Source organism: Pempheris klunzingeri, chromosome 14 (genome assembly GCF_042242105.1).
Source record: "Pempheris klunzingeri isolate RE-2024b chromosome 14, fPemKlu1.hap1, whole genome shotgun sequence".
In the NCBI taxonomy this organism is placed as follows: domain Eukaryota; kingdom Metazoa; phylum Chordata; class Actinopteri; order Acropomatiformes; family Pempheridae; genus Pempheris; species Pempheris klunzingeri.
The window spans coordinates 4,082,050-4,104,081 of record NC_092025.1 but is presented as its reverse complement, the minus strand read 5'-3'; the positions used below and the strand labels follow the sequence as shown (position 1 = coordinate 4,104,081).

General features: G+C 40.0%; 1 protein-coding gene across 1 annotated transcript in view; it reads right to left on the bottom strand.

Moving 5' to 3' along the window:
* opcml (opioid binding protein/cell adhesion molecule-like) overlaps positions 1 to 22,032 on the bottom strand; it is a 157,851-nt gene that overhangs the window by 47,049 nt on the left and 88,770 nt on the right. Inside the window, exon 3 of the mRNA XM_070843396.1 lies at positions 366 to 491. Coding sequence (XP_070699497.1) covers positions 366 to 491 — 126 coding nt within the window. The remainder of the gene's footprint in view (positions 1 to 365; positions 492 to 22,032) is intronic.

The following is a 22,032-nucleotide window of genomic DNA, read 5'->3' as shown; positions in this document are numbered from 1 at the left end:
ACTGAGGTAATGTTGCTGCAGCTTTTCCTGACATGTTTGTTTTGTAAAATTTCTAAATTACTTTTGACAGTTGGAAGAGAAAATGATGAAAAATCGGACAGAGTTGGTGCAAGGATTTTATCGACAGATGAATTTTATTTTTTTTTGCTATGCCCAGTATTCCTGTTTCTTGTAGCTCACTGCACACGGAAATTCCCAGTTTTCAAATTCACTGTATTTTTCTCCTCATCATCATTTTCTACTCTTGTGAACCAAAAAAGTGAAAATCTGGAGTGGACTCTCTTCTCTATTGCAGGAATTAGACATAAAAGACAACTTGAGGACCAATAAATAAATGAATAAAATCAAAAAAGCTTATGGCATACCTCTTGGTGAATGATGCTTCCATATGATGTTGGCCTCAGGGCGACCGACTCCCAGACACATAAGATTGACGTTGCTGCCCTCGTTCACTGTGATGTCCTTCGATATGTTAGTGATCCTGGCGGGTACTGAGGGGGAGAGAGAAAATCATGATTGATGTTTTTAGCTTAATTAATGACACGTGAGAAAAGGACTCGCTATTCCATGTGATCACAACAGTGATGAGGTTAAAAATAACCCCGGGATAGGGACTCAATTAGCATGAAATTAGCTGACAAATTTGACAATTCTCTGTCTAGCTGCGGTGTTGTACATGATTGATTTTCTTCATCATGTGTCTTTGCCAGACTACTCATTAGACAAGCATCAGACTGATTTGGAGTAAGACATAATTTCACCTCTCTGACTGGACCTGCTTTATCTGTGTGTGTGTATGTGTCTGGGTTCTTGGATAAGTGTAGCCTCAAAATCAACGGTCAGAACCTTTTGTTGCATAAGGTTAGGTACTGGCCTCCACTGCTTTATGCACAAAATAGGCACGTCCCACAGGGAGGAGGCCCCAGGGCAGACCCAGAACTCGCTGCAGGGATTACATATCTCATCTGGCCTAAGAACGCCTCGGGGTCCCCCAGGAGGAGGTGGAAAGCGTTGCTTGGGAGAAGGGTGTCTGGAGTGCCCTGCTTGACCTGATACCACCACGACACTACCCCAGATAAGCAGTAGTGGTGGGCGGATCGATCTAAAATATCGATAGATCGATACCAGCATTGGTATCGGTAGTGATCGATACTTGCGTGATGAGATCGATACTTAAGTTTCAGTTTCTCTTCTGTACACAACTCCTGTTATATCGTAGTGATTGTGCATGTGCAAACACCGCTCCTCTCACTTCGATCATGCTCACTTTGCCCCCCCCCAGCACTCAGCAGTGCAGAGTGATCCCCAAACCAGAACCAGACCCCCCGCACTGAGACAGAGGTCGCTGGCAGAGGCCTTTCAGCAGATTTATAGAAGTGAAAGTAAGATTTAGTCATCTCCAGCATTAGTTAATGTCATTTTTCAATGAGTAATTGGTCATCATAATTGTAATTTTAGCAGACTGATTAAATATAATGCATTCACTTCATAAATTATGAAGCATTGCTCTCCCCTACACAAAAGTTGGTAGTAATCGTATCGGTATCGATATTGGCAATACTGGCCTTGTATTTACTTGGTATCAGATCAATACCAAATTTTGCAGTATTGCACACCCCTAATAAGCAGAAGACAACAGACAGATGGATGGATGGATGGATAAATAAATGTTACATTGGGTTTAATTTGAGTCATAATCAGGACTTGATTTTATTACTCTGGAACTTTTAGATTATTACAAGAGTAATAAGCTATCGCAGTCAATTGGTCACATAGCTCTGTAATTCTAATATTTAAGTTTTATCTTTAAATTAGATTCCACTCAGTGTGGTTAAGATTGCTCATTACCTCATTAATCTGCTTGGAAATGATTTAAAACATAACAGTAACAGAAATATATTCTGTGAAATGGAGCCAATATTATGAATTATGATTAGGAAACATATCACATTTCCAATATGAATAAAAAGTCATGAATAACAAGGTCATAATATGTGGTCTGTACCAAGGCATCAGAGCTGGAGTAGTATGCTTCTCTACATTCCATTGACCTTTGAATTTACTGAATCAATTAGCATGCATTGCTAAAACCAGACCAACAATTGGTTCTCTAAATGCCACCCAAAAACCTACTGCTGACATGGAACCTAATATATAGTATACTAATAATCAGTATCACATGACTCCTTAATGTGATTCAGGCGAACAAAGGAATCACTATCCCACAATTCACACACTTTTGGATTTGCTATCCATAGTAGCAGCATAACTGTATTTCCTTTTTAGCTCAAATTAAATAAACTATGTTGTCTCCTTTTAGGTAATTATTTGTAAGAATAATTTATCCAGCATTTATCTTCAGGCACTTGCACATTGAAGCTGCACCGGTTCACAGAACTGGATTGCACAAACAGAGCTGATGACAAAATGAATTGTATTATGAGAAGGACAATTACACTTCTTCCATAAAATTACAAAGATCACTGCTGAGTTCAGCCACACAACAAATACAACTGCTCACTACACACAGCTACATGAGTGACCAAACTGTGGACTGGTTCTGGGTTTTTAAATGTTCTGATGAAATAAATTAACTTGCACTGTAAAATATTGTCCTAACATACAGCTGCAAAATTATTCAACACCCATTGCAAATTAGGTGTACTGGCAAAAATTTACAAATTTTCAGCTGTGTTCAATAAACACAAGAATACAAGAAGACAAGAACAATTGAAATAGCTCAACACAACTAATATTACTGGTGGTTTCTACAAATTCAACACGAAATGCCACTTTTAATGACTAATGCAGTCTCAAAATTATTCAACCCCCTCTTGACAAGCATCTTTAGTACTTAGTAGAGCATCCCTTTGCTGTTATTGCAAATGTGATGCATATCTAGACACCAGGTTCTGACAGCTTTCCTGAGGAATCATTCCTCATGGGCAATACCCTCCAGCTCTGTAATATTCTTGGGTTTGTGTGCTGCAACCGCCTCCTTCAAATCCCACCAGAGATTTTCTCTGGGATTCAAGTCAGGCGACTGTGACGGCCACTCTAGCCTCTTCCAGGACTTTTTTTCAAGCCAAGCCTTGGTGGACTTTGAGGTAGGTTTGGCATCATTGTCCTGTTGGAAGGTCCAGTGACGCCCAAGCTTCAGCTTCCTCACAGACGACATGATGTTTTCTCCTAGGATTTCCTGATATATGATTGAATCCATCTTGCCCTCAAAACTATGCAGGTTTCCAGTGCTAGAAGATGTAAAGCAGCCCCAGTTGTTCTTTTCAGCGTATGCCTCATTGTTCCTCCTTCAGACATAACGCTGATCCATAAACCTGAAAAGCTCCAGTTTTGTTTCATCGCACTACAGAACAGAATCCCAAAACTTCTGTTGTTTATCTATATGGTTTTGAGCACATTAATGCCATTAATGTTTCGTGCTTTTGGGTCAGTAGTGGTGTATGTCTTGGAGTTCGGGCCTTCAGTATTTAGTATGCTGCCACTAAGTCTTGCTGCAGGTCTTTTGAGGGTTTTTGGCCACCTGCCTGGCAGCTGTTGATAGCTTCCTCTCTCTGCCACATTCAGGTAGTGTAGCCAGTGTTCCTTTAGCTTTGAACTTGCAAACCATGCTTCCAACAGTATCTCTATGGGTGAATGTAGCGTTTCATGGTTTCAGGGGTTGAAAAGCCTAGAAATGTGCTAGACAAGTACAGTCCATTTACCATATTATGTTTTAAGAAAAATTATCTGATGTACATTTCTAGAGCAGTATGAAAACTGTTACAACAGACAATCAGAGAATAGAAAAAAACCTTGGTGAGCTGTTTCGATCAGCTTAAGAAAATGAAAAAATGCAGAGGAACCCATCTAAAAAGGAAATACTTTTCTTGTCTATTTCAAACATATAATTTCCTCAGTTTGTCGCTTCCATAATAAACACATTCAAGTCAGTATGTTAAACATGGCATCTATCTTTTTATCCTGATATATTGGGCTGTGCCATACTACCGAAATCTAATCCAGATATAGTTCATGTCATATTCATATATATAAATTAACACCCCCTTTTTTTTTCTACAAAACTTGGCTGACAAAACCAAACCAAGAGATGTCTCTCTAAGAAGCTGACTATTTTGAGTTTTTAGCTCATTGCCAGAGGCAGCTATGCTAATGGTTATGACTGTTAGGATGGATTGTACCTCTTCCACTCAGCTCCTCCCTGGGATTTGGGATAAACCAAAATAAACAATAGAGCATAATATAAAATGATAGATGTTTTGCTTTAGTCATATTGATGTGTTGGTGTGTATAGGTCTATATCAACCATGCTATATTGGCTAACACCACTTGGATAGTGCAAGGACTTCTGATTTTGGAGGCATCCAGGACCTCTTCTGGACAACAATGAGGAATCACAGGCTGTAGGATCTCTGACAACAATAGAGAGAGGTGGTGAGGTATCAGGATACAGAGGATAGTTTTCCATGTCCATGTTCCATGTTTAGAATGGCAGCATTCTTGCAAAAGAAGCTCAGTCTTTTCGGGTACTGCTGCTAAGAAAACTGCTTTGTAGTTGACAGAGTAAAGAGCAAAACGCAATTCTTTAACATCCAAAAGGTCAGCTGGAGCAAACTAGAAGCTTTGAATACTGTAACAGGCGTAATGTCGTGTATTAAGGTGAAGCAGTTTCATGTTCCATATACTGACCCCATAAGGACGGCTTTGAATTGAACTAATAGTTTTCCCGCATGGTGGCAAAAAGCAGTCAGGTGGCTTCGCTGCAATTGTTGCCTGTTTATAGCAATTAGACAAACACCACAGAACTAAAGTGGTAATGATTCATTGAGGGTAAAATGCAACATGTGGCGACTTTAAGAGGCTATAAAAAGGGAGGGGTAAAACGTGGCAGTTTGAGGACGCAGCAGGTACCACTTTCTCAGACACACTGACCTCCGAAAGAGATGAATGAACAAGCAGCTGTGTGCAGAGCAGGTGACGGGTCCTCCAGCTTGATAATGCCAGTGGCCAGGTGATTAAAAACACAGCTCCCCTGCCACCAGGGCTGCTGGTGGATGTGACTTGGGGCCTGGGGACACGTCACTCTTCATGTCGGCACCGCCAAGGTGTTGCAACCAGTAATTAATTAGAAAATGGAATTAAGAGGCTGCCCAAAGAGGGAAAGGATGCTTTCTGTGGGTGTAACATTGGGTTTCAACTGATGTGATTGTATTTCTTCATAATAATAATGTATTTTTAGGAGGAGATACAAGTGCAACAATGTGTTGTTATCTACAGGGTGCAGAAACACAACATACTATACAGTGTTGTCTGTCCAAATATAAATTTTACATTTATAGCATTTCTCCAGTCAGACAATTCAGAGGTGTCATATCTGGAGACTCTTTTAGCTCCAACTTTTCCTCATGAGAATGAGAAAAACATTTCAAGAAATTGGGTGTGAGGGGTCAGGACAATTCAAAACAAGAAGTTTTCAAAGTAGGCTGAGCAACAACATTCTGCTGTTCTCCTGGGAGCCCCCCCTTACTCACAGAAATTCTGCTTTCAACATTAGGAAGTAAAAGTACAGTATGTATTAACAGCAAAATGCGCATAGCCATAAAATAACAAGTACTCATTACATGGCCCCTTTCTGAGAGTTATATGATTATAAATATTCCATTGTTGGATTAGCGTGTGCACAGCATTACATGCATATGCTGATCATATGTATTACAACTCATTATCGGCAAAGTAGCTATCTGTCAAATCGATGGTTGTGAAAATGTGCTATTTGAAGACTGCAAGGAAAAGAGAGGCTAAATGGACTGGTTGTATTATACCGTGAAAATGATCAAGAAAAGCAGTGGTACCCTGGGTGAAGGCTTTGTGGAACACACGGCTCTCTTTGCTTTAAAATGTGTGTTTGCACCCACCATGGTGTTTATATTGATCAAACATCTAAGTGTTGACTGCCTTGGTGATGCTCCATTCTGCTGTTGATTTTTTAAAAAGCATTTGGCTGTTTGATTAATGTATTTCTTTGTGTTGCACTTGGCAAAGCATCTATTTATTGCTGGCAATTTTTGTTGATTTGTGTGTGTTTTTGTATGTGATATATTCTGATTGAGTGGTTACATGTAATTGATTGCGTTGTGATTGCTCAGCCTGCAAAGTGCCTTTTATGTAGAAAAGGAAATAATAGGCATATCTGGTTTGGACAGAGGGTCTGGAGGAAAAGGTTGCATCTGGACCCATTGTGATCTCCACTAATCAATGTTTGTTGAGATATCTCCGAACAGATCAACAGGGTGGTTGGATCAACATTGCCATTCCACTCCATGTTGCTAGCATGGCTTAAAAACAATGGATACAAATATCCTGCTGAAGAGTGGCGAGTCAACTATCTTGGCCGATCCTGATGGCAAACCTCTTGATTTACTGGTCAGTCTATGTGCCACCTCTCAACTGTGGTCATATGCTTTGGGTAATGACTAAAAGAAAAAGATCACAGATAAGCAGCTGTAATGAGTTTCCTTTGCAAGGTAGCTGGGCTCGTCCCCAGAGGCATTTTGAAAGAGGTCAGCAAAGGTGGTGTAACGCCTCTCTGTGGATGTATATATATATATATATATATATATATATGTTCTCTGATGACACAGCCATCGTAGGGTGTGTGAACAGGAGTACCGGGAGGTTGTCACCAACTTTGTTGACTGGTGTGAGCTAAACCATCTTCAGCTCAACACCAGCAAGACAAAGGAGATGGTGATTGATTTCCGCAGGAAGACACCCCAGACTGCACCGGTGAACATCCAGGGACTGGACATTGAGAGGGCGGAGACAGATGTCCTGTACAAGAAGGGCCAAAGTCGTCTCCACCTGCTGAGGAGACTGAGGTCCTTTGGAGTGTGCAGGACTCTGCTCAGGACTTTTTATGACACTGTGGTGGCGTCTGCAGTATTTTATGCAGTGGTCTGCTGGGGAGGAGGGAGCACGGAAAGGGACAGAAAGAGACTGAACAGACTGGTCAGGAGGGCCGGTTCTGTCCTGGACTGCTCCCTGGACTCCATAGAGGAGGTGGGTGAGAGGACTCTAACAAAACTCAAGTCCATCATGGACCCTCTGCACAAGACTATGGGGGCTCTCAGCAGCTCCTTCAGCAACAGGCTAAGGCACCCACCCTGCAAGAAGGAACACTACCGCAGGTCATTTCTCCCATCAGCCATCAGACTCTTTAACATCAGCATCACTGGCTGATGTTAATACACTGAGAAACAGTCCATAGTCGCTACATGTAGATGATTGGCATTGTTTTTCACTCATATCATCTCATATACATCTCCATATTGTACAGTTATGTTCATAATGTAAATATTTATTTATTCTCATTACAATTTATACAGTGCTGTGAAAAAGTATTTGCCCCCTTACAGATTTCTTCTGTTTTTGCTTTATTGTCACACTTACATGTTTCAGATCATCAAACAAATTGTTTTATCACACAAAGATAACCTGAGTAAATACAAAAAGCTGTTTTTAAATGATGATTTCATTTATTAAGGGAAAAAAGCTATCCAATCCAACCTGGCCCTTTGTGAAAAAGTAATTGCCCCTCCTTGTTAAATCATGAATGAACTGTGATTAACCACATGTTTGAAAGCTGAGTTCAATTTCACTAGCCACACCCAGGCCTGATTACTGCCAGAGCTGTAGAATCAAGAAATCACTTAAATAGACAACATGAAGTAGGCTGAAAGATCTCAAAATGCAACACATCATGCCCCGATCTAAAGCAATTCAAGAACAGACAAGAAACAAAGTTATTGACATCTATCCGTCTGGAAAGGGTTAAAAAGCCATTTCTAAGGCTTTGGGACTCCAGCGACCAACAGTGAGAGCCATTATCCCCGAATGGAGAAAAGATGGAACAGTGGTGAACCTTCCCAGGGGTGGCCGGCCTACCAAAATGACTCCAAGAGTGCATCGACGACTCATCCAGGAGGTCACAAAAGAACCCCAAACAACATCTTAAGCACTGCACACCTCACTTGCCTCAGTTAAGGTCAGTGTTCATGATTCAACAATAAGAAAGACACTGGGCAAAAATGGCCTCCATGGGAGAGTTCCAAGGTGAAAACCACTGCTGACCAAAAGGAACACAAGGGCACATCTCACATTTGCCAAAAAACATCTTGATGATCCCCCACACTTTTGGGGAAATATTCTGTGGACTGATGGGACAAAAGCGGAACTTTTTGGAAGGTGTGTGTCCCGTTACATCTGGCGTAAAACTAACACAGCATTTCAGGAAAAGAACATCATACCGACAGTCAAACATGGTGGTGGTAGTGTGATGGTCTGGGACTGCTTTGCTGCTTCAGGACCTGGACAACTTGCCGTAATTGATGGAACCATGAATTCTGCTCTCTACCAGAAAATCCTGAAGGAGAATGTCCGGCCATCAGTTCGTGACCTTAAGCTCAAGCGCACTTGGGTTATGCAGCAGGACAATGATCCGAAGCACACCAGCAAGTCCACCTCCGAATAGCTAAAAAAAACCAGGTTGGTTTGGATAGCTTTTTTCCCTTAATAAATAAAATCATCATTTAAAAACTGCTTTTTGTATTTACTCAGGTTATCTTTGTGTGATATTAAAATGTGTTTGATGATCTGAAACATGTAAGTGTGACAAAAAAGCAAAAACAGAAGAAATCTGTGAGGGGGCAAATACTTTTTCACAGCACTGTATTTATTTACTGTTGCTTATTTTTCTACTGTTATTTATTGTATTTTTATTTCTTTTCCCTCTATTACTGCTTATCTCTGCTGCTGCTGTAAATTTCCCCATCAATAAAGTACATCTAATCTAATCTATCTAATCTAATATATATATATATATACACACTGTTGCCCATAAAGTTGGAATAATTGTTCAACACCCCCAATTTTGTTAAAGCCTGAATACACAGTTTGCAAAGGTTAATTGTGGTTTAAGTTTCACTGTGATATGTTTGAAAGAGTTTGATCAATAAAGTTGAGAAGATATAAACTTTATTTATCAAGAATAAATCACATTGTCACAATCATTTCATGAGAAGAGGTAAAAAACATTTGATTCCAACTTTATGGGCAACAGTGTATATATATATATATATATATATATATATATATATATATATATATATATATATATATATATATATATATATCTTTGCCTAACGGCAGTGTGGTTGTTGCTTTTACGAAACCATGAAAAGGCTACATAAAAATACAATTAAAAAAGAACAAATCCCATAAAAAGAGTCAATTAAACCAAATGTGATTTGCACTAGATATGAATAGGAAGAATATGAAGAAAAGAAGCTTTGCTCAGGATTGTTTTAGAAGGAGCCCGAACCTTTGACATCTCCCAACATCAAAGCCTCAGCTCCTGTGCCAACATTCACCAAATCCATAATAGATGCTAACTCTTCTTTCATAACAAATTACTATGCGTCTGAAACATCAAAGGAATCACTGTCAGTGAGTTTTTCAATCTGCCATCTCATCTTGGAACAGCAGACATCCATGACAGATATCTCAGAAACATTCAGTGTTCTTGTCAGTGGTTATTGTTAATTCAGAGGCACGCCCAGCTCCTAGAGAATGAACAAGAAAGAGATCCAAACATTCTAGCCTGAGAAGTGTGATAAAGCACTTGGGGGGGGGGGGGGGTGCTCATGCTTTGCTGAGATGGAAATAAACTAGGTTAGTTTTCCCACTGGCTGGTGGAATGCACAAGTGGTGACACCTGCCTTCAAACTTCCAAGCTTTCTCAGTTCAAAGGCAGCTTTTCATATGGGACCCATTGCATCTTATGTTCCAGGATGCAGTCCAAAGTAATGACAGATGCACTGAAGTGAAACCAAATGGCAATAGTATGATCCACAGCGTAAACATGTTACCTTGTGATCAGCATGAGAAAAGCAGCACACTCATGCTGGCTGAGATAGCTGGGTCTTTAATTCCTTGTGCTTCCATGTCCAGACTTTCGGCCATGTGTTCATTTTATTGATGAGCTGACAAGTGATTAATAGCAGTGCTGTGTATTTTCAACCTGCGTGTATACAGCATGTATACTAGTTATTTTCTCTTAAAAAAACAGCTGATATTAAATTGACCATAGAAAGGCCACATATTCTATTTTTCCGATGCAGAGTATAAGAGTGGGACACCATTGCAGCAGAGTCCTTCAGCATATTCTCTGTCTGTCTCCCTCCTCATACAGCACTCATGCTAACCCAGCTCACACACTCAAGGGTCTGAAAGCATTTGAAAATGCCTCTGTAGCCTGTCATTGTGTGTGCCAGCTGAATGAGTGTGCTGAAAACTAAACATGCATATGGAGCTGTCGTAGTAAGGGAATATTCACCACAGTAATTAAGTGTGGCTCAATAATGCGTTATATAGTAATACCGGTTGTAACCTTTTTTTAAGCCTTTTTTTTTTTTTTTTTTTTTTATACATGTAGCCTCAGTGGATCATAACATGTAGAATATGGAACTGACCTGCAGATGCTCTGATCAACAATTAGTACAAAATTTTCTATAGACATGTCTTTGAGCCACAGTGTTGTTGAGATTTATTACTTTTATTACCTTTTTGCGAAAAGGGAACTCAATATATATATATATATATATATATATATCAATATATATTGACATTGTTGCTCTTTAAATGGCAGAGATGACATAGTTTGAAACAGACAGGCCTACTCCAACATTTCCTTGTCGTAAGTAGGAGCTCCTCCTATCTCACCCTTGATGTTAATGTAACTGGGGCTTTCGTTTTCGCACTGTGACTCCGGCTTTGCTCCGCGTGTTTCACATTTACTAATATCTGCCTGAAGTCCTGCTGCGCATCCCTGCCGACAACAACCGTCAACCTGTTGCAGCCAAGTGCCAGCTCTCCCAGCAGGGGCAGGACAGTACACACATTAGAGGCACCAGTCCTATACTGAAGCGCTGTGCAGCCGCCGAAGGGGCCGCAGAAGCCGCATTATCGTCAGCACACACATCAGTAGCACCAGTATTTGGAGAAAAATTGTGGTTTACGGTTGTGGCAGTTGCTTGACAACCACCCCGGTTAGCTTATCAATAGTGTGGCATTGCAATATTGCGGTTATTGTGTTATACTACATTCATTGTGACTACTTTTGTTGGGTCGTAAAGTGAGATTAAGGGCGATGGTACTGTAATGATGGTTCTAGTAAGGGTTCACACCAGTTGAAAAGAGCTAATCTGTGATTTAAAGATAAATGAATTTGCCTGGTCCTGTCTTAATTATTCCAGTAACTCTTGTATTGTCCATCCTGTGCTGCTCTCAGTAATTATTTCCTATATTGGTTTAAAAGTAAAAGAGTTTCTACCTGAAGCATTTAAACAACACTTCCAAAGTGATAAGAAGGATGCTTCTTTCAAAGTCCTAATTAATTTGAATAAAAGCCCCTCACATTACAACTTTCTATGTGTCAATTATTTTTGTCACATGTTCATCATTAACAAATGAATCACATCATTGCTCAGTGCTGAGTGCAGAGCAGAGCTCTTTCGACCAGAACCACACTGGAAGCTAATATGTTACTCCATGTCAGGAACCTTATTCACTTTAAGCAAATCTGTACCGTTAGGACATCAGTTTGCTTTTGAAGAGCTTTTTGTGTAAATTAATAGTCGGCTGTATTCTCCAGCACACAACTGTCAGAACACTATGCCACAGAGATTACACTGTTTAAAATGAGAGGAAGAGGAGATTCCATTAGTCACACCCGACCACTTCCATTGAGAAAGCATTCATTATAATACATTACATATGTTTGTCACAAAGTTACTAACAGATAGACACCATGCTGTGTGTGCCACTCATTTACAAAAACATAACCCAAAGGATCACATTCTATTGAAAAACATTAAAACAGCTCCTGGAAATAGGTCTTGAATGTCAGAACTACAGCTTGCGGTTCATATGTGTTCTTTGTGTCTGTCAAGCAACATCTGTTCCTGATTATGTAAGGCTACAAAACAAAGCACATCAATCTTCCATCAAGATCATAAACCTAAAGAACCAAATGAAAATATCAAAATACTGAAACAAACTGAATATATACAAGGGCAGAGTCCCCTCTAGAGTACCAGGAGGTTTCCCAGTAGACGGCTGCATAAATTGGGCTGATGCTATGAAAGAAAAAAAAACACGAGAGAGGGAGAGAGATGTGCTGTGGCCTAGTTGCGCGAGCAGACTGTGGCTCACTGTGGTTCTGGGTGGCTGTCATCCCTCCCCCGCTCCTTTACTGCCTCTTTAGTATTAATGTTCCAAAGAATATTAAAATGAGGTTTTAACATAGTTTTACACAAACAAAAAGCCAAAACAACACAAAGACGGACTGAAGAGAAAAGTGAAAATCCTGATGGGCCTCCAAATTCTTCTCGATGCATTTAGCTGCAGAAGCGGTGGAGACAACAGACAGAGGGGATAGTAAGCAGACTGGATTCAGAACCATAGAGCAGTGATTCCAGTGAAGACACCAGCAAAGGTTTCATAGCTGAGCTTGTTGTAAGCTAGTCTAGGTATAGTGAGCAGGAGGACAGTGTTCTTTTGATGAGTTTTTTTTCCTCTGGATTCACAAGAACTTGTAAGATGCCGATTGTGTATGTGTGATTAGCTCAGACATTCCAGAACTCTCTTACAAAAGAATCAAATGAAGAAAGAAAAAGATAGCTAGCTAACTAGCTACATAGATACTTTATTCATTCCCAAGGGGAAATTAAGATATCTAGTAGCTCACACAGTCAATTGACAAACAATAAAATGGAGAAATGATAAATAATAACTGAGTCATAAAGTCAGTGTGACAGTCAGTGAGTTGAAGTAGAGTATAAATGAAAAGGCAGGTGTTGCACATTGTCCAGGGGGTCACTTGGAGACAGAGAGCCGTCCACTGCGGCTCCTCGTCTGTCCTGCCATGGTGTGGTGAAGAGGGTGGCTGATGTTGTCCATGATGGCCTGCAGCTTACTCTCTACCACCATCCCCAGTGAATCCAGGCTCCCACCCAGCACTGGTCCAGCCTTTTCAAACAGCTTGTTCAGCCGCCTGGTGTTCTCAGCTGTCATGTTACCTCCCAAGCAGACTGCAGCATAAAACAGTCCACTTGCCACTACTGACTGGTAGAAAAAATGACCTACTAAGCCACCTGAGGAAAAATAGCCAGCTCTGGACCAGTCCAGTTTCTTGTCCAGGTGCACGTCTCGGTATTTGTAGGATTGCAGTGGAGTGGGGGCTGAGACCTGCAAAAGTCCATGACCATCTTCTGTCTTGAAGATGATCAGTTGGAAGCCATTCTTCTCACTCCAGTCTCTAAAGGCTCTCACCAGGTCCCTGTACCCCCCTTCCTGTCCCTTCTTCACACATGCCACAATAGCCATATCGTCAGAATATTTCTGAATGTATCAGGACTCAGAGTTATATTTAAAGTCCGATGTGTACAGGTTGAACAGGAATTGAGATAGAAAAGTACCCTGTAGAGCCCATGTGCTGCTCACCGCCGTCCCAACAGCACATTTCCTGACAGGTAATCTGTGATCCAGGAAGTCAAGAAGGGATCCATCTCCATCTTTTGGAGCTTGTCTCTAAGCGTAGAACGTTGGATGGTGTTAAAAGCCCTCGAAGAGCATAATCCTCATATAACCAACCTGGCTCATCCAACAAGTGATAATCAGCCCGGTGGAGGCTGTAGAGGAGAGCATCTTCTACTGCCATGTTTTCTTGGTTTTCCTAGTCGTTTACTACTTGGATACCAGAACGAGACATGATGTTTTCCACAGAACTGGAACCCTCCCTGTCTGTAGGCTCAGGCTCTGCCATTAGTGCTGCACAGCCAGTGTCTGCCATGCCCATGAGTGTTCAACAATAATGAGCGTTCTTCTGGTTGTAGCCAGTCCTCATAACCCTCCACACCTCTCTGGTGTTGATGTGCTGCAGATTTCTCTCCACTTTGCCCCGCTTTAGACTCCTCTTGAGGTCTTGTTGCAGTTGCTTGTGCCTTTGCTTCCATCCCTAAAAGCTTACTTTTTCTGGTTGAAGGTTATCTTGATGGCACTGGTGATCCAGGGTTTATTATTGGGAAAACAGTGCATAATCCTTGCTGGTATGACCACTTCTCTAGAAAAGTTAATGTAGTCCGTAGTGCAGTTAACCATTTTGTCAATGTCAGTGTTGGAGCTACTGTTATTTTCCTGTGACCCCAGCAGTATACCCCAATATGTGCACTAAAAGCAGGTCCTAAGAGATTCGCTGGCCTCTGGTCTCCACTTCCTCAATGTGCGGGTGGTTACAGCCTGCCTCAGTATACAGAGTTTGTAGACCAGGTTGTGATCTGATCTGCCAAGTGGTAGACTGTATGCCTCCTTGGCATTTGAATACAGCAGATCAAGTGTCTTGCTTTCCCTTGTGGGACAGTCAACATAGAGAGAAATGAATGTGAAAAACACTTTTGCCTGTACAGTTTACTGCAATACAAATGGAATGGCAGAAAATACTTGTTCCATTTCAAACTCAGTCCATTTCACATTCATATGTTTTTGATACCACTTTAGATGCTAGAGTGTGGACTCATCACTTTGTTGCAGTGCACTGTATAAATGAAAATGCGTTTCTGATATTTCATCCACCTCAGAACTTCACAAACTAGTTTTAAATCACCATAGAATCTGATGTGTAAACACCATATGCATGCAATTATAAATATGTAATGATTATAGAACACTGTGTTTCATGTATCATTCTACAGGTTATTTTAGTAAAGATATACAGTGTACATACAGTATGTGTATCTAAAACACAGATTATAATCTGAATTGAGTGACACTCATCAAGAGATTTTTTTAATTAATTATGATCAACTGATCATTGATCGTTAAATCCTACTAAAATAGTGGATACTCATATTTAGAAAACTGTAGACTGTCATCACTGTTTCCCTCTTGTTGTAGGACAAGTTCAAAAGAAGCAAGTTTCTGGTCATGAAAAGGAAAATAAATGTTGGAAGCTATAAACTAAACCAGAGAAAGATAAAACCAATAAACTCACCAGCAGTTCATCAGCATGCAGGCAGAAATGTACACAAAAAACATTAGGCTGATTGGTCCCATAGTTTGAGAGATAAACTCCAAAAATACAACTAGGACTTCAGTAGAATATCTGTTTGAGAGGAATACTGCAGTGCGTTGCTGGATGGATTGGAAGAAAATGTGGATATTTCCATATGGTGTGTTTGTCAGTCTGCAACTTAATGCCCACAAACTAATCATGACTTGTAACTGGTGACTGGTAAAAGTAATATCAGGTTGACTTAACATGAAGAGGAGTACATCATTTGATTCTCACGCAGCATGGCTTACATTCACAACATGCCCAGTCAGCCTACAAATTGAATGACTGGCACTGTAATATGAATGTGCACTTTAGAAATGGAAAGAGGCAGGGTAACCATTTCCAGATAGGATTTTCTCTCATTTTCTCCTGCTTCCTCCTCCTTTCTGTGTCCACAGTCTCTTCCACTCCACATCCTCATCTGCTGTCTCTTCATGCCTGCAGTCATGTTTTCACACAACAGACTTCGAGGTTTGTGCCAAATTAAAATGTAATGCATCCTGCAGTGCACCAAGAGACTATCTTGGACAACACTTTTAAATGTATTCTGCATTTCCTTCAAGCAGGTGCAATTCAAACTGAAAAATATCTTTATTCTGTATTATAACCAAATTTACTTTGGCAGTATGTATGAATGATTGAGTTAACAATTGTGTACATTATTGTGTATGAGCTAGCTCACCATTTTAAAGTCTGTGTGAAGTATATACTGTAGGCTGACAGTTGTATATTTTTGAGAACCAAATTTTGGTTAGTCAGTAGAAAATATATTCTGGATCTGACCTTATGTGCCCTCAGTGCACAATGTCTGCTACTTGCAGGGGTGTTGTATCTGTGATGACCTGGGCAACCAACTTCATGGCATTGAGTACAGCCATAATTAGGCCACAATGTGTGGCTATAACAGGCAGCTAAAGTCAGGGCATACCTTTTTAACAAACTTCAGTCATTCTGCCCTTCTGGCCTCTCTAATTATGAATAAAAGACCTTGAAACTTTCAAATTGAGACACCCACCTCCTTCCCACCTTTAAAGAACTGGAGGTTTCTTGGAAAAGAATAATACCTACTATTCACAACTTGTTCAATAGCATAAGAAGGATATCTGAAGCAAATAAACTTAGTTGCCAGTTTATTAGGTACATCTAGCTAAAATTAAGACAGTCTAATACAATAGATATGCTATAAATCCTCCTTCATGAAGGTCATAATGTTCAGTTTTTGTTCCAAACTGTTCCAAAGCGGTGTAAATTCAACTGTGTGGCCTTTTTGGAGGATTTAGTTGGTGGTGCTGTTAAACTGTACTGTGTTATACTGGCAGGTGTTGTGTTATTTTGTCAACCCCATTCATATCAATGAGAGTAGGGTAAATAGCAGACACCTCTCTGTATAATGTACTACTGTTCAACAGCACCACAGAATGACCATACAGTTGAATCATCAGCTCTCTAAAACAATAGCAGCACAACCTGAAAATTACAACTTCATGAAGGCAGGATTTATTGTTGGGTTGTTGCATTAGACTGCTGTAGTTTTAGTGTTGTGTACCTAATAAAGTGAGTGTCTAAAGACAAGGAGGCTATTCACCTTGTTAGGTATTGATATTATCAGAGTGTAAGGTGATGCCCTTATTTTGTTCACTTCCTGTTCCTCTGATCTTAAGAGCCAAAAGGGCACCAGGAAGACCTTCTATAATCTCCCACAATGCGGATGTCACTGACAGGTCACAGAAGAAGGAAGAGCAGGATCATAAACTCCTCCAAAACAACGGGAGAACATCAGAGCATTCCAGAGACGTGTGCAGAGTATCAGGTTTAATCTGGGACAAGGGATGAGTCTGGATTTACTGATGAGTTGTTTGCTCTTGTTACATCTCATAAAGGTCATGCAAATGATCCCTCATGTAATTCAAGCCTCCAATTTTAAAAATACACACTTTTCTGAGTGTAATAGATGCTTCGGTCTTGGCATACTAAGTCCAACAGAGGGCCCAAAAATGGGATCAATGGGATATATAATATGATAATACTTTTACATGCTATGCTCTTATCTAGAGAGGCTTACAGTCAATCATGTACAACCACAGATTTTCACTGAGTAATTTCTACAATGGATCAACATCCCAAGTAGCCAAAAAGTACGATTTTTTAAACGCCAAGGCCGTAATGTTAAGCCCTGGGCTGATAGAAAGTGTCAGGTTCTGGCTTCAGCGAGCATTCTTCTCGATGGCAACAGGCAAACTTAAGGCGTTAAGTAATGTGTCAAAACAGTGTAATGTGGCTCCCAGCTTCAGCTTACAACTCTACTCATTTTCAAAGCATCCATTTTGGGTGCAGATCCCAAAAATACAGTGTGTTGATGAAAAGAAGGGTTTCTGAGTATTTTACGAGCCCTCCTGTGGTGTCACTTACGTATGTAAAGATATGCAACTGTTGTTTTCTTTTTCTGCCCAAAGCAATGTAAATGATGTGTTTGAATGCTGACAGGAAGTTACAAGACCATGATTATAGAGGGAAAATAAGTAGAAGACAAAGATTAGCCATGATCTTGGGTTTAAAACTACTACATGTTTGCAAGACTGCAAAGACTGACCAGGACTGCAGACACCATTCCACAGTAATTGGTCAAAGGTAAAAAAAAGTTAGTTGGAGACCATCTGCCTTGGTATCCATGTGTCCACGTGTACAGCAAGATATGCGTGACATAATAAAGTCACTCTGGTAAAAATTGGTGGATTCTCCCTTTGAATCTGGTGAACATCTTCTTTGCTGCCATTCCCTGTATCCTGTAAGTGCATCACTGATTTCACAGCAGGGTAAGACAAGTTCCATCGTGTTTGGTTTGATCTGATGATCTGTACCATGGCACTACTTTACTCTGAATCCACAGACACTTTGGTACTTGCCATTGAGGATTTTAGTCAAACATAACTTTCTGTCTGATGTGGACTGTTGATATTTAATTGAAGAGACAGTATGAACACCACTGATGTTTGGAGAATTGGCAGTCCTCCCAGACTTGTGCTAATGCATCAGAATGGTTAAAAACAACTGACGCTAATCTCTCATTAAATCTATCCATTTTGGGTGTGGAAACTAGTTTGCTATAGTGCATTAGATTTAGATATTCCCAGCCTCATTATAAAGGAGTTTAAGGAGTATCAGAGAGAAGCTGCAAAATCTGGGGAAGTGACTACACAAAATTTGCATTTTAGCATCTGCATGTACCCACGCTGCGTTTACATACAGTTGAGTAACTGGGTTACAGTCAGCTACAGGGGATCTGGGAAATCTGACTTCCTCAGGTAGATTTTTCCTGTTGATTTCTTTTCCTGTCATGTGTATGTGTTATCAGGTTTCTAATGGGCTTTATGGATGGACTACTTAGTGATGGTTCAAAAGTTAACTTTTACAGAGCGACCAATCCAAACTCTGACACCAGGCATCATCTACAGTCTAGAGGATGCTTCGAGTTAAATACTTGACCACACAGATAGGTATCTTTCTACTAATCACTATGATGAATATGAATTATTTCATTTTATCTCAGTAATAAAGCTCTTTCCACCTGTCATTTCTTTTTACCTTAGCATGCTTAGGATTCTTCTGGATGCATTTTATATGAGTTAAAGTGCCTTCCTCTGTTTCAGTTGGTTTAAATGTACACCATATTGATCAGATAGTAGTAGCACCTTTGTAGGCCATTGCATTTAATGCGATGTGAAGAAAGGTATAATCGGTTGGGGCCAACGATTTCTGGTACGTATGCCTCTATGTTAGTATAGATTTTTTACCTGATGTTTAGGCACCTAACTACAACCCAAAGCATCTTTTTAGGGTATACATGTGTAATATAAGGTCATTTGTGTTGGGATCTGAGCACTACCACTTTTTTCTCTTTATCATAATCAAACACTTGAAATGTACATCCAAGCGCAGTATAGATAATTGAATTATTATTATTATTATTATTATTATTATTATTATTATTATTATTATTATTATTATTATTATTATTATTATTATTATTAATAATAATAATAATAATGAGAATGAGAATGATAATAACCTTTAATTGTATAGGCATTCAAAACATAAAATAATAGAAACAATATAATTGATTATTAGACATACACAGCTAGAAATGAAGTAGAAGTATATTTAAGCAAGATTTAATGTAAAAGAGGACAAAGATGAACACAGTTAACGGTTATGTACATTAATGTGCATGTATGTAATGTATATGTGTATGTGATAGCTCACTATTTTAAAGTCTGTGCCACAAAGTGAAGTATATACTGCAGGCTGACAGCTGTATGAACCAAATTTTGGTCAGTCAGTAGAAAAATATATTCTGGATCTGACCTTGTGTGCCCTCAGTGCACAATGTCTGCTGCCTGCAGGAGTGCAGCAGGTACAATAACTACTGTACACTGCATGGTCAAGGAAAGTAAGGACATTTTAGCACTGCAATAGACCATAAGTTGCAAACACTGATAAAGTTCAGTCAAATGCTTTTCTTACTTTCCTAATAATTAGATGTAAACTTTAGTGTAACAAATTCATATCCAGCTCCTTCCAAATATAAAGGAATAGTCTGACATGAGGTAATATTCCTGCCAGTTATTATTAAGTCACTTATCTATTTGAATACATGCTCGGGGAAAGGGAGCCATGTAGTCTGTATTAGAAACAGCAATTTCAAACCAAAAACAGAAAGTTTTGGCACATGGCCTGGTGTGTTAACAGATGACTCCTTCATCGCCAAAACCAGAACTCTGTCTGTGCCAATGGTCAGATATTTTGGGTTAAGTCATACTGAAGAAGAAAAATAAAAGTGGAGCCATTGCTTCCATGCCCAGCAGTTTCTGTTTAAAACATAAATGTGGGTTGAGCCCCTGCAAAGGACTGGCTTCCTGTCCAGAGGGGTGTATGGCTAAGCTGCTTCACGCCTGAAAAACAGGAGATAATCTCCTTTGCAATGGGCCCCATCAGCTCAAACAGGGCTTACTTTTAAGATGAAACAGAATGACTAACCACTAGATGAGTGTCATTGTTCAGTTTTAACACTCTTTCATCTAATGAAAACATCTCAGTAAAATCAGGTGGAGTGATTAGGATGCTTACGCATTCCAGAATTAGGCCTCAGGGTATTACAAAGTGCAGGATGGGATGTAAAACTGTCTCAGAGCAAATCATTAATAGTACACACAGTGCCGTTGAATATAAAACATCAAATAATTCATTTGAATGAAAACCAAGGAAGCTGGTTTAATATCTCTGCGTGTGTCCTTCATGTGAACGCAACCATTGCACATAACAGGAAAATGAAAACAATTCAGCCTGGGCCAAATAGCCATCAAGCACGGTAGGTGAGACACAGAAACTGAAATCCCCACCAGGCTCAGGAACGAACAAGCACTTTTAAATGTGTCACACTAGCAAATCTTATAGGGCTTACTCTCCAATTTGAGTTATCCCAATGTTGTGGAATATTTCAAATGCCTCATTACTTGCATTTTGTGAAAAAGGGAGAAGCCTCTCTCTGCTCTATAATGAGCCCTGAAGCTTATTAGACCAGTGTGCATTGAATTGAAAGGACGGATGCTTTTTCTTTCCTCCTTCTCTTTATGGTGGAGAAAGGCTTGGGCTCTAATCAGAAAAACACAGAGCCACATCATTACACTTGACGAGACTAAAGAGGATAATCCTGTAGTCCGTTTAGGGTATTTTATAATTGAATTAAATTATTCTTGCATTCTAACATATCATGGTGCACGGGCATTCTCTTCAGGAGCTGCCATATGTTGTCAAAGTTTTGGATGCCCTCAAATGGACACATGTATCAAAGAGCTCCCCACTGGAGCAAAGGTGTGATGCATTGGCCATGCAGAGGCTCCCCATGGCCTGGACCCATTTTGGTGATGTGTGGCAGCACTGCTGAGAAGGCTAAACAGATTAACGCAGTCTCCCGTCACTACATCCTTAAGCTTAACTTGCAGTGGAATCCATATGCAGTATTAGTTTTATCAAAAAATCTAGAATAACTGTCAAATGTGTGGAGGAATTTGTAAGAATATCTACGAAAACAACCCTTCCTTAATCCAAAGTTATGACAAGTTCCTCAAGCACACGACCTTGCTTGTTTGAGCATTCTATCCAACTGTAGAAATAGTTCATCCTGTCAGTTCTGATTCAGATTCAGAGCACTGGGGAGCTAACAGGCCATTAAACGGTACAACCAATGTACAGTGTGTGCCATGCATAATATATTGCAAGGCCTCGTCTCTTTGCACTCAAACTTTACATGAACAAGGCCAAAGTCCTGACACTGAAACTGCAGCTTAAATGTTACAATCTGAACGCATTAGGATTCCACACATGGTGTAACAATCTTTGAATGTGAAAACTGTTTCTCCTACTCTCTTTGAGAAGCGTGCGTGTTTGGTTTAGTGATCTTTTGTCTTAGTTTTGCAGTTTTTTCTTTGGCAACAGGTGTTGATCAGGGAAATTACCCAAATACCACCTTCCACCCAAATTGTATCTTGTTTGTTTTGTCATGGTTTTGCCACCATGAGCCAGGCAACGGGACTCCAGGAGGTCACTGTGCCTGGCCAAGAAATAATCCACTGAAATAGTCTAGTTTTTACAACGTTTACACATGGCCATAGCCCTCCCTGAGAGGCAAAGGAATAAAGAAATAAAGGAAACGTTTCTTCTATTTCAGTTTGAATCATTTGAAACCAGACCCCAGGCCAGATTCCACAAACTCACATACAGCAGTAGGATTCTAATACGTAATGGAAATCAGAGCAGAGGCTATAATTTATTAATGACATTGTGTGACA